Raw genomic sequence first — 14,687 nt, 5'->3', positions numbered from 1 at the left:
TTTTAAAGTTTTTTGTTCATTATATAAATCTTTATTTTGTTCTCTGTATGCACTAAAAGTTGTAAATTGAAAAATGTGCAAAAGCCCATCGTTGACGATTTTTTATTAGTTTTTGATTTATATATGAATTTATAAACATACAAATTGCAATTTTTGTGATTGCCTCAACTACCATACTAGGCTAATGACCATGCTAGGCTCATATCCATACTAGGCACATGACCATACTAGGCTCATTATCGTGTTATGGTAGTCGAACATTATTAAGATTATAATGTAAGAACTAGGAAAATAATATTTTGCACAGAAAAATAATAAAACGTCAGGGAAAAAAAACATTTATAAAAAAACGACATGCATAATATTTTATAAACCGTAATAGAAATAAAAATAACGATAAAACTGATTGATAAAAAGATATTTTAAAGAAAATATTAATAAAAATTTAAATATTAAAAAAAAAACAAAAAAAATAATAAATATAACACACCCCCCCATACACAGAATCACGGCTTAATTACGGGGGTACATCGTTTATATATACATATATATATATAGGTTGACCGGGTGGGGGTTAAGTGCGCTAACTTCGAGGGGTGATTCTACACGATACTACAAGTAAAAAAGATACAAAACTTTTATTCGAAATTCCAACGTTTTAAGGTAGTTTTTAGGTAAAAAAAAGTTGAATTGTTTGTGTGGGAAAATAAATATCCTACGGAACAATATTTTTGAATGGGAAGTTAACATTGGAATTTCGAAAAAGTTATTTCTTTTTTTTACTTCTACCATCACGCACAATCAACTCCCGAAGTTAGCGCATTATTCCCCCGGACACCCTTTACGTACACTTCAAAATTTTATAATGATTTAACATATATTCTTTTAATAAATATAAAAAAAGGCAAAATATTCCAAGTCTGTTGTATCTTTTAGCATTTCGTGAGATTTCATAACCTCTGAACAGTAAGAACTTCTGATCGAACACGGATAAATAATTTGAAAAATGATGATGAAAAAAAGAAAACAATATATATTTTTTTGCAGTTTGTCTTCCTAAGCAATACGACTAATAAAGTAATAAGGCATACGGAGCACGTCTCTAGCAGCGGTCGTTGAAGTTTAATCTAAAACGAAATCAGCAAAATCGAGCTCTCCCGAGACAGAAGAGATGTAGAAGGGCTTTAATTACACGGAGATATTATTATACATAACCAATCCCACCAAATACTATCTAATCTCAATCACACCGGTTCCTAAATCATACCGGGCATATATACAAGACCGACGATTGAATGAAAAATTTGTGAGCGAAAACATCCAGAAAATTTCACGCGATCCCGGGAGAATTTTTTTGAAAAACGGTGCTGTAAATTTAGAGCTAAATTTAGTTCAAAACCTGAAAGGTGGATGCGATAAAGTCCAGAATTTCATTTGGCTCTCGCTTTGCTCAGCTAGTTGCTAGTTCGTTCGGAGGTAATAAGTTACAATTTCCGGTGTGTGTGTATACCTGACTAAACTAACACAAACAGAGGTAGAGTTCAATCCACCACTGTTTTTTGAAGTTTTCGCAACATTCTTACTAAACTTTAGAGCGGAATTGGTATTTATTATTCATGCTAAGTTGTGAAGAAAGGTAATGTTTTGCGGCGAAAAAAATATTGGGTTTAAACACTGTTTTTGTTTTTTGAAAAACAAATGTTTTTCGGTATAAAATTTTGGGTAAATTTTTGTAATTTTAGGGTTATATAATAAATAGTTACACAATCGGCGCGGAGAGCGTTTTACTTTACAAAATAGAGAGATTTCGGCTGAAATTTTAGATCCATTTCTTTTATAAATTACCAGACGAAATCATACTAATTGCGCATTAAAAAAAAATCGAAAAGAAATGTATAGTATATTACAAAATTATGCATGTATCATAATATATTGTTAAACTGTTATTTTTTGTCCAAATGTACTCTACTTTCCATCTACAAGCAATTAATTCTATTGGAAGAGCAGTATAAATCATAAGATACAAAATAAGCCATTGTAAAACCAGAATGATAATGTTATGTAAAGAAGTTTTATTAATAAAAAAATAACAAATAATTTTATTCAAATTACGTTTGGAAAGAAATAAAACTTCCATTTTGACAGGGCAGAATGAGAAATTTGTTTTCATACATGTCGATATAGTATATTCACAAAAATTTATTTTTTATAGATGTGATGAAAAAAAAAAATGAGAAACTGGTTTAAAAAAGTGCCAACCATTTTTTTACAACCGGAAAACGGTGAAAATCAATAAAGAGAAATCAATGCACGCCATTGTGCCCAATGCTTTACTATTTTTAGATCGAGTGAGGAATCTTTTAATGTATGACGGCCTCCGTGGTTGAGGGGTAAGGTTCTAGACCATCAAGCTGGAGATCGCGGATTCAAATCCCGGCGTGCGCAAGTAAATCTAACTAACTAACTAACCATCACGCCGTTTCCCCGCAGGGGTAGGCAGAAATGACGGACCGCCAAACAACTCGGTGTTGGCACACACTCCTTACCTCATTCACATTCATACATCGTCTCATACATACTCTTCTATTGTTCTGACTCTTGACATGGCCCGACTCAAGTATCTGATTCACTTGATCGTGCCATGTCTTCCTCGGGCGTCGCTGACTTCTGCTACCACTTGCATCGTATATTCTCCTTACACTCCTTTCTTCGCTCATTCGCTCTACATGCCCAAACCATCTAAGCGTCCCTTTCTTGATCTTACTCATTACGCTTACATCAGCCTTGCACTCTTTGCGGATCTCCACATTCCTCACACGATCATACATGGTTTTACCACACGTACGCCTCAGGGTTCTCATTTCAACAGCATTCAATCTACTTTCATCCTTTCTTTGCCAGTTCCATGCCTCACTTCCATACATCAGGGTAGGTACCAGCACTCCATTGTGGACTAAATAAATCTTATATAAGTAAATCTTATTCGATTAATTCGTGTTATTTCACTTATGAATTAAAAATAATATATAATAGTAGATTTGCGGTACGATCCAGAGTGGAAGCTACCCTTAGTACCATTCAGAACTGAAACGTTGCTTTAAATGGCTTTGGCTGTGTTTAGTGACCAGATCTGAATAGCCAAATACTTCCCCACCTTCCTCTTTCCCATATCCTTCCCCTCCCTACTACCTTCAGCCTCATAACATACCCCAAATAGGAATTTCATAGTCTCACTGGTTCCAGAGCAGTTGGGGCTGTTATGTGATATCTCTAAATACGAGTAGTATAAAATAAAATCTCTATCCGCGTCTGCCTGTTTGTACGCTTAGTTCTTCTAAACTACGAAAAGGATTTTGATATGATTTCCACTATTAATTAGAGAATTTCTTCCGGAAGGTTTAAATATATGAAACATGCATATTATATTTATAGAAAGTAGAGAAAAGACGATGTTTTATGATCAAGTCGTAAAAATATATTTTCGAGCGCTATATTGCTAACGCTGGCTAAACCTCATGAGATACACCAAAATAATGTAGTACGGAATTGTAAATCTTAAAAAGGCCTACAGAAAAGTCCTTGATGGAATATGTCTATCTCCTAAGGATAACCCCCAGCAACGCCAGGAACACGTCAGCTAGTTCACATATAAAATTTAAAAAATGCGGAAAATATCAAGTCTTCGCAAGTTTTCCGTCAAATAAATAAAGCTGTGTGAAGATAGCTTTTACACAAATTCTAAGTGTTTTCGGCGTCACGCCTGCCCACATTTCCACGAAATTACTTATTCATGTAAATAACAAACATCACAGGAGGTGGGGGTTAGGTTTAAGTATTAAAGTAAAACAAGGTAGCAACTAAGTATCTTGCAATTAAATTGATACGATTATAAAAAAAAACTTTTTACCTTACAGCGTATTTAAATTTAAATGGTGCATTTCAAAAATTGTCACCGGTGTGCCTTGTTATTTATTTTGTCTAATTTTTTTATTGATACGTTAGCTGTATTTTTTTATTTATACGTTAGCTGTATTTTTTTATTTATACGTTAGCTGTATTTTTTTATTGATACGTTAGCTGTATTTTTTTTATTTATACGTTAGCTTTATTTTTTTAATTATACGTTAGCTGTATTTTTTTATTGATACGTTAGCTGTATTTTTTTATTTATACGTTAGCTGCATTTTTTATTGATACGTTAGCTGTATTTTTTATTTATACGTTAGCTGTATTTTTTTATTGATACTTTAGATGTATTTTTTTATTTATACGTTAGCTGTATTTTTTTATTGATACGTTAGCTGTATTTTTTTAATGATACATTAGCAGTATTTGCTTTATTAAATATGATTAAGCAATGTGAGCCTCATTGGGTGCTTACCCGTGCAATGGCCCACATTTTATAATTTTATAAGATACAAAATATGTTTGTAAATAAAATGAATTGCATTGAAATTAAATTAAAATAAACGAACTTAAAATTGACATGAAGAAAAATAGGCAATATTATGTAATTATTGGTAGGGTTATATATAATGTGTACTGTATATGACCCATGCATAACATGGTTATATTGATTTATTGTCTATTAAGTTATTATCAAGTCAATATCAATCAATAAACAATCAATCAGTATAGATCTGGAATAAACAAGAAAAAAAATAACCCTATCAATAATTGCAATATTATGTAATTATTGGCAGGGTTATATAATATATAATATAATGTGTACCATATATTGTTTTACTTTTAAGATAAAATTTGTATGTAATATCGCCTTTTTAGTTCTTTAATCCATATCTTGAAATGTTTTTTCTTTTGTTTCCCTTAATTTTTGTATCGAATGTAAGATTGTTCAATGCTTTTATTGCATGATGTTTGTGGTGTCTTTGTCCAGAGCTTGTGCTTATCGGTGGAGTTTTTATGTTTTGTATGTACGTTCGTCTAGGTGGTCTATTAATGTTAGTTTGTGTTAATTGATTTTTTTTGTAAAAAAAGTAATTTATTAGTGTTTATATGTATATTTGTCGCACATCTAGTACGTCAAACGTATTGAATAGTTCGTCAGTATCAGTCATTCTATGTTAAATAAGTTCTTATACTATCAGATAGACCCTAGAAATTCATCATAAATTATACAGCGCCCTTGAAGTGATTTTTTAAAAAAACGGCGCTATACAAATTATCCAACTATCATTACTATTGTTACATTATAAAATAAAATTATACTTTTAATAAAACAAAAAAAAAACTGTAATGCCGCTATTCCCCAACTCAAACACGAGAAATGATTTCTCTACTGAGATGGATAGTATAGTATCGTCAAAAAACAAATCGCCTCTATTTAAAATAAATATTTAAAACGGAAACAATTAAAAGTTAATGCAAAATGTGTATTACTTTTAAAATCTGATAGCCAAAAAATACTGAGCGTAATACACAACTTGGTTTTTGTTTTAACCACGTATTTTGTTAAGCTAATTAAACTTAGGAAAAAAAAATCGTAAAAATTCTAGACGTGTGAAGTCTTCTACTAACGAACATTTTGTGGTATTTGCTTTGTTTTTATAATGTGGCAAATTAAGTTTCTAAAAATCCAAAATAAAAAAAAAGCTTTTCGGCGATATTTTTTTAACATAAATCGGAATAGAAGACCGTTGTCAAGAGGTAATTTCAACCATATCGCCACCACCGTAAGGAGTGCGTTTTTAGATTGGATCGCCTTAATGCTTTCTATAGGCCCCAGGGGTTTGCCATGACTTATTTAAAAAAATATTATAGGGGCATTTTTGTTGCCGATTTTTTATGGTTTGAGATAAAAACCAAAAGAAGTTCTCCGAACTGCAAGAGTAATCTCCACACAGCTCTTTCAAGGCATTTTCGAATGCTTGAAAAGAAACAAGAAAAAATATTTGATGGCTTTGAATTGCTTCGAAACGTGAATGGTGCGAGCGCCGGAGTACTTATTCACCAGTACCAGTACTTTTCTAGTAAAAGAATTACTTATCCTTTTTTTCAGTACTCGTTTAGAAATCTACAGTTTTACAGCAGTATGTACGGATTGACGAACAGTTTTGCAGTAGCTGGCAGCCAGTGGTTTGGAAACCCTTTGTAGAACAGTAAATAAAATATCAGAAGCTTTCGCTTACCAGAAAAGTGTTTTTGAATGATTACTAGTGGAATTTTCGAGAAAAAATTAATTTAAAAGTGTGTTTTTGGTTTTCAAAGGCAAAACTGAATCTTGAATGTTCACTGTATCGCTGTTCGAAACGTTGGCTAAAGAAGGAGAAAAATCACGATAATATCATCTAACTTGGTCATAAACATTTTGATCATTGACCAATTTTAAATACATTTGGTGGACCCACAGAGCAAAACACGTAAAAAGAAATCAGGGTGCCAGGTATATTTTATGAAGCAAATGGACGGAGAAAAATCAGTATTGATGTTAAGAATCTCCTCAAATTTTATGTAATCTGCTTAAAAACGGGATTGCAGGGATTTAACGAAAGGAAAATACATGGTTTTTTGTAGCACAAAACGTGTTGGATGAATTGCTTAGAGAGCAATTGTTGCGGAAATTGGATGACACCACTGGCAGTAGAAGGTAGGTACTAGACTATTAGTAATAGTTTTCAAGTAACAGTATTCGTCTAGTGACAGTTTTCCAGGAACAGCAGTACTAATTATCTAGCAACAGTAGCAGTAGCACTTATCCAACATCTGCTGCTGTAGGTAGATTCAAGTAGTGAATTAGACACCGAAACAGTGAACACAACACCGATAAGCTTTTAAACGACCTAACCTCAAGCACATTGCCTTGCCTCGTGCCTTGTGCCTAGCAGGTTGCTCTTGGTGTGAACGTTTTACGTCTGCGACATACTACGTAAGGCAGCTTTAAACCCCATTCCCTAATTTCGTCGGAAAACTGATTGCACGAAATATCAATTACATAAACTAAATTCTATAGATTACAGCGTGTTAAATGAACGGGACAAATCGCGGGAGTAGTAAATATTAAGGCGATGCACTACGTCGTGTAATATTTTAAATCAAACCGCTATCAATAACAGCCCTTACGTAGATGGCGATAAGGTTTAAATTCTTTGCTCCCACGTTCACCATAACGATCATACATTTAACGGGTGGTCAGAAACCGTTAAACCGCAATTATTATAATCACTAGACGCCATTACTTGAAATTTATGCAATTAAGCCAAAATCCATCTATTAATATCAATAAACTAACATTAAAGCTCGCCTCATGAGAAATCTAAAAATGAAATTTAAACCGTTTAAGTAATTAAAAAGGGATTTAATGAAAGCAGATTAACATGATTGTTTATGGTGCCGTCAGACCTAGACTAAGCTTTAGGTACACATCGCTGGTGACTGGTAAAGCGTGTCTCTGGACCGGGAGGTTTTAATATTATGTACGTATCATTTAATTTTCTGATATTCTCTATTTATAGAAATCCGGCGAAAGTTTACACATTTTTTTTTAATTTTTTTTTTATTTATTTTTTATTTTTTATTCCAGATCTAAACAATAACAATAATGGAACTGAAACGAGAATCTAGTACATTCATTAAAAAATAAGTTGCTTTACGAGAAGACTGTGTGCCTACTCTCAAAGCCCGAGGAGTCTGGGCTTGTTTGGTTCAGAACAATAGGTAGGTACTATCAGCACTTATAGGTTAATTATTCCCCTACTAACTCCAAACCCAATAAAGACCCAATAAATGTTCCATCGATACGCATATAGACGATACATTTAATTTAATTAAACGTATCTTCTCCAATCGATAAGGAACGTTATCTTATAAGTATATAATATATAAAGAATTGGATTTTTTTTTATTTTATTTTTTTATTAAAACACAAATAACATTGTTTACATCACTTTATTTCGATACAAAATCTCAACATGTTTCATGAACCAAGTTCACTTCATCAGGAGCACAAGTATACTAAAGTTATAATTAAAATTAGGTCTAGAAAGAAGAGGTAGAAGGAGTGGGGAGGGGTAAGAGTGGGGGAGGGTTATTCAAAGTAGGAATTAAAATGTCATTAGACGGGAAAGACCGGGTAATTGGGAAAATATTTAAAATGGGGTTTATAAATTTTTTTTGTTTATTAATAATATCTGCTTTCATATTCACGTGTTTTCTTATTTCTAGGATTTCAAAATTATTGATTTGAGATACCTTGTAACCAGAATGTAGTATTTTAAAACCTGAATTAATATCGAAAGTATGGTCGTTATTTAATAAATGATCCGCAAATTCTGATTCACAGTTTCCCTTTAAAGCCCTAAGATGTTCTTTAATTCTGATCTCAAAGTTTCTATTAGTTTTTCCCCACTCCTTCTACCTCTTCTTTCTAGACCTAATTTTAATTATAACTTTAGTATACTTGTGCTCCTGATGAAGTGAACTTGGTTCATGAAACATGTTGAGATTTTGTATCGAAATAAAGTGATGTAAACAATGTTATTTGTGTTTTAATAAAAAATAAATAATGCCATCACAAAGTGAAAAGCAGTTAGAAGAAGTTTTCTTCGAAAAATTAAAGAATTGGATTTAGAAAGATTGTGTGTGGGTTTGTTTTTAAAACAAATCTACAGTTTTATTCCGAGATTGATGAAATTGTGCACACTTGACTTTCAAAACAGGAAAAAAAACTGAGTAAGGTTACTGTCTACATGAAATTTCGAAAAACCACCCTTCAACCTTTTCCATTGGGTGCTTCAGCTAGTGATGTAATAATTGATTTGAAAAAAAAAAAATGTAAGATGAGCAAATGATAAATAACACTAAAATCTATTTTGAAATGATACTGTTCATTACACCAGGTAGGGCGACGATAATTGTATTGATATTAGTAACGATAACCATATAAAAAACGACTAAATTTTGTAAAAAAACATTAAATACTTTCAGAGATCACCCACAAGCAAACGAATTATCGACAAAATGTGAACTAAAAGTGCTGACTCCATTTCTAATTCACCTACCTACACACGTATATCCATGGATAAAAATATACAGGATGTTAAGTGACGTACATGACTTACTTTAACCAGTGATTCCTGACGTTATTTAGAGTAAAAAATGCAAAATGAACTTTTGGTCTCCGGTGAATTTTTTAAAATGTTTTCTTTTTGTTTTTCTACAAAAACATAAGAAAATCATTATGAACTGGACACCTAAGATCGATGTGATGGGTTGGGCGGTTACTCGGCTGAGTAACCAGAGTCGGCAAGTGAAATATTTTTTTAAAATTTGCTTTTGAAAAAATAACATAAAAAGTCACCGGAGACTAACATTTTTTGCTCTAAATAATGTCAGGAATCACTGGTTAAAGAAAGTCAAGTAAGTCCCTTAACACCCTGTATACATTAAATATTATATTATACATATACTATAACCGGATAGAACTTAATGTTTCAAAGACCCAATCGTGTCTGATTACGAACAAAGGGGTGGAAACGATAACCCATTCTCCTTCAAGGGAAGCAATCTTCCGAACAAGCCTTCTATTGACAAACGAGTAGGTACAAAAGGTACCAGCTCCGGCAAGGGGTCTCTATTGAACCCGGTTAATTTAAACATCTCCAAACACTGTGGACGTACTGTAACAAAGTCCTATTGACTATTGACCCTTTACGTTGCACAATCTACACTGTACATCGTAAGCGTGCTCCATTGTTGAGCTTGGCAGTAACAAAAACTGGGAACTCGTCCGATACATTCCCGTGTACGGATTCAAAACTGGCAACTAGTTTAATAGATTATCGTGGATGGATTACTTACTTACTATATGTATAATTTTTATATTTCATAGGTATAGTAAGTAAACTCAATAAAACATAATACATATGCGTGCATTAATATCTTATACATAATGTATAAATATATATTTATAAATACAATATGTTAATTATCCGTCCCAGAACGGACGTTGTCTAGTGAGTCGGGTAAAGAAAACTATATAATAAAAAATGTAAATAAAATAAACGCCGGGAAAAAAACCTGAAACTAAAACTGAATTACAAGTGTTGGAACAGGTTAAATATTTTATCTTTTTAATACATCTATTACTGTACATATCTTAATATACTATTAATAATGTTTCTTGTGTATATTTGAAGGGATGCTGCAGCCTAACCACTATACAGGGACATTGGGGGTCTAGATTCGTTATATAATAAATGTAGAGAGCCCTGAAGGAGTAACCATCTGTTACTTACACCAGGGCGGGTAAGCGGTGTATAACCTCCAGTGTTGGAACTTCGTTTAAGGCGATGCCATACGTAGTAATGCAAAATCATGTGTTTTTGGTTTGAAAATTTGGTCACCTAGAAATGTTTCAGATGCTTTAATTAAATACCGCGAGTAGAATACATCTTGGCCTTTGTAATAATCGAGTATTTTTTAGATAAGTCTTTTTATAAGCCCAGAAAAAAATAATGTATAAGGCCTATGAAAACTGCTTTAAAGTTCAAAATCTCCTACTTACGAACCCATTTTCGGTTATGATTTTATTGTATAATGTGGAAAATTAAATTATTTATAAAATGATCGAAAAAAAATTAAATATTTATGCCTGAACATTTACAAAATAAAATAATAGGCACTTTTTGGCCATGTTTTTTTCTTGCATAAATCAAAACAGGCGGATGGTGTTAAGCGGGAATTTAAACCTTATCGCCATCTATGTAAGGGTTGTTATTGATAGCTACTCAATTTAAAATATTACACGACGTAGTGCATCGACTTAATAAAAAAAATGTCTTGACGTATGCGGTGAAGGAGAGACCCATTTGTTTCCTTATAACGCCGCTGAGAAAGTGGTGGGATTCCCTCTAACGTTGGAACCAAAGATAATATCAATAATAGATAATATTATAATGTCTTTGGTTGGAACACAGGGATAATTTTATTCTACCGATACCAAAATGGGAGGTGTAATTTTTACTACTATTATTAGGACTCGTTCCATTCAAGACCGAGTCTTAGGACTCATTCCCTTCAAGACTCAGGTTTATTCCCTTCCTTGAAATAACTTCCGCACGTGTTTTCAATATGACATACAACGTGGAGGGAATCTCAAACACGAACAAAAACTGCTGCAAAATCAATCAAAATATACACGGAGAAGGCTTTTTATCAAGATTCTGTTAAAATATGACTGAATGATCATTACCCAATAAAATATTAGTCATATTTAATAGAATATATCTGAACACGTGTTCACGCAGGTGACTTTGTTCGAATAAATATAATGGACAAGATGCGAAACTATTATTAAATTGAAGAACACGTGTTCTTATTCTATATTCATCTGTATATTATTCTTGATTCATTTATTGTATTTGTTTATATTTATTTCATAGTACTGTTTTTTAAAAAATGCTACTAATTTTGGAAAAAATCTGTTCTTTTAAATAACAAAAAACGCCTACTTCCACAGACATAGGAATTAATAGACGAGAAGATAATGGCGAGGGGTAAAATCAACTGTTGAAGAACGAAGGGAGTGAAGCTGACTGTGATTCGTCAATAAATCAATCTGACAGTAAATAGGCATCTCGCATTATAATACCACCATTTACTTTTTAAAAGTAAAATCTGCTTTTGAATGAATAGACATTTTTACATGGGAGCGCAAATTACTCGCCACGTTATGAACAAATTTGCGAAGTCCAAATTCGGCAAAAAAATTCGATTGTATTTTCAGAGTCGAATATTTCGTTTAAGTATTTAGTTAAGACACTTTTATAAATGTTCATAATTTACTTCCCAGCAACCAACCAGCATTGTGTTTCGCGTCCAGACGTTTCTCGATGTGATAGTAACAACTGATTCATATTATACGATGTGAATATGCTGAAAATAAAGTAAAATAATGCTTATATATGGAATGTAATACGACAATTGGGTTTATTCTCTTTTTCACATCTATTTTTACAAGTTTTCATAGTACAAGTCAACATTTTGCCGTGTTGTTTCGTAAAATGAACCGATGATGCCTCGACCATAGTTCGCACAAGAATGATGACGTCACGTTTTCAAATTTCACTTGAGGCCATACGCGAGCACAGCCGGCTCCAATGGAACCGGTATGGGGAGTGGGGATAATACGCTTTTAATCACTTAGGGCAGGTCTACTAATATTCATATGTCTATGCCTACTTCCAATTATTATAATTTTGTAATGACTTATTATTACCAGCTCTGTATTGTTTTTGTTAAGTTATGTTTATGTTATACCTATATTATGTTTATGGTAGGTTTATGTTTATGATATGTTATGCTCATGTTATGTGTATGTAATGTTATATTTATGTTATGTTAATGTTATGTTATGATATGTTAATGTTATGTTCATGGTATGTTTGTGTTATGTTTATCTTTATGTTTTATAATCACATTTATTTACTCCCATTTGCTGTATTTGTTTATAAGATTGCGAATTTCATAGTTCTGTTAAAAAAAACGATACTAATTTTGGAAAAACCTCTGGTTAAATAAGGTAAAACGCCCACTAATATTGTAAACAGGTTCCAATTTTTATAATTTGGGATTACCTACTGCTACCAGCTCTGTACCGTTTATGTTAGGTTCATTTATGTTGCGTTATGTTATGTATATAAATTTTTAATTTATTAATTAAAAAAAAAAAAAAAAGAAAGTCAAACATTTCCAGGTTACGAATAACCTGACAATATTTGTAAATCTCCTGCTACCACCACAGTAAGCTGAAAATGTTGCTTGTGTTATGATGGAGGACTTAGCCAGCCGAGGAATAGAACACACTACGCCTGGGTGGGACCCAAACGCGATGTCAACTCGGCCACCGACCGGTCAATTATATATTATATTCTATCATTTGTTGTATTTGTTAATAAGAACAAATGTTAATTGTGTATGGCCAAGATCACCCCTAATGGGTGAAAGCCAAAATAAATAATAATAAATAAATAAAAAAACACGTGTTCTGACTTCCTCATAACATATTCAGGTTTTGCTGATGTTTGTTAGTAAAATAATAAAATAAAATTCAAATTATTCGTTACAGGCCTCCAGTCCCATTTTTATCAGGAAAGCAAATAATTTAACCATTTTTTTAATAAATTAACAATATTTGATATCAGAAAGTTTTCTCCGTGTATACATATGTGTATATATATATAAAAATATATATATAAAAACGAATGTACTTGTATTTACCTGACTTCGGGGTGAGCGTCCAACATGGCGCGCATGAGGGTGGTTCCGGAGCGCGGCACCCCCCCGATGAAGATCAACGGCATCTGTCTGTTGTAGGCGTACACCTTTCGGTCGGAGCCCACTACGAACTTCTGCAAAAACACAGACAAGGTTACAATTACAAAAATGCATTCAAAATAATGGCATGACTGAAAATAACATTAACAGGGCGAAAGTGAGAGTATCATCCACTCTGGAGGTGTTCACAAAACAATTCTACTAACCTACATAAAATGTTAATAGCGTGAAATTGTATGTACATACATACAATTTCACACTATTAACATTTTCTGTATACCACCTATGTAATCGGTAATTGTCTGTAAAATGTATTTATATAGAATAGAAATTAATAAATAAATTTATGAAAATTCTCCCGGGCATCATGTACCTACCTAAGTAATAACTAAATACAATTAGCGTCCGTACTTATGTAGGTACCTAATCTTCGCTTCACTAATTCTTTATGTATTACCGTTGTATAAGCATTATGTTAAAATAAGTTCTTTTTTCAATTTGAAGCAAGCATAATGAAATTCAATTATTATTTTTGTATCGGGTCTTTATTTCTACATAACATTACTTCCAGGACCAGATAAAATCATCTGTTCATCTTTAAATTTAATGTGTAATACGCAACATCAACAATAATTTATTTAATACAAGAATGAAATCCTCACATACAAACGAACCAGACGTTAGACGTAAGTAAAATAACAACAAAAATATTTAAAATCAATTTTTTTTTTTTTTTTGTGTTAGAATTATTATTTACTACGACATTTTTTTAATAGCTGAAATGGGCGGAGGAGATGAAGAAGCTGATTACATGAACAAAAAGAGCGAATATCAGCTACTTAAGAAGGATCTAGAAGAAAGACAGGCAAGTCCTTAATCGAACAAAATTCTGACATCGAAAAGAAATCGCAGTAGAATAATTGTTATGGTTCTGCTTACAAAAATTCCCACCCGCGGAGTAATCTCACTTTGAGACGATAGGCGTATTGCCCTACTGCATGAAAAAAAATATTTAAGTTGAAATAATTTATTTCAACTTAAATATATAATGGAGACAACTATTTAGGTCGGAGGTTTAAGTAAACATGTACATAATACGTTTTTATGTTGTTAGTTTGGATTATTTTTAATAATTTATGCGTATTTCCTAACCTTCAAACTTAACTTTGATTGAAAAAGATGGAACTTTAATGAATCTTTTACCATCTCTCATGAAATAAATAGTTAGGTAATTATTTACCTAGTTATTTCTTGGAGTAATTATGTTGAAACTAAGTGCTATTTATAATTTATTACGTTTTTTTCACGTGCAGCGGAATTCGACAAGTATATCTAAAAAAAAACTTGTGTTGGTAATTGATAGACAGACAGAGGTGATAAAAACTTCAAATTTA

General features: G+C 32.3%; 1 protein-coding gene across 3 annotated transcripts in view; it reads right to left on the bottom strand.

The window, feature by feature from the left end:
* Window positions 1-14,687, bottom strand: part of LOC149421895 (protein-tyrosine sulfotransferase-like) — a 399,323-nt gene that overhangs the window by 14,885 nt on the left and 369,751 nt on the right. For all 3 annotated transcript variants that reach the window (XM_089634138.1, XM_089634137.1, XM_089634139.1), the window contains one exon: window positions 13,237-13,367. In XM_089634138.1, the coding sequence (XP_089490264.1) occupies window positions 13,237-13,367 (131 nt within the window). The remainder of the gene's footprint in view (window positions 1-13,236; window positions 13,368-14,687) is intronic.

Source organism: Hesperophylax consimilis, chromosome 8 (genome assembly GCF_061612785.1).
Source record: "Hesperophylax consimilis isolate HC1 chromosome 8, BYU_Hcon_1.0, whole genome shotgun sequence".
Classification (NCBI taxonomy): Eukaryota; Metazoa; Arthropoda; class Insecta; order Trichoptera; family Limnephilidae; genus Hesperophylax; species Hesperophylax consimilis.
Note: the sequence above shows the minus strand (reverse complement) of the source record. Positions and strands in the feature narration are given on the sequence as shown.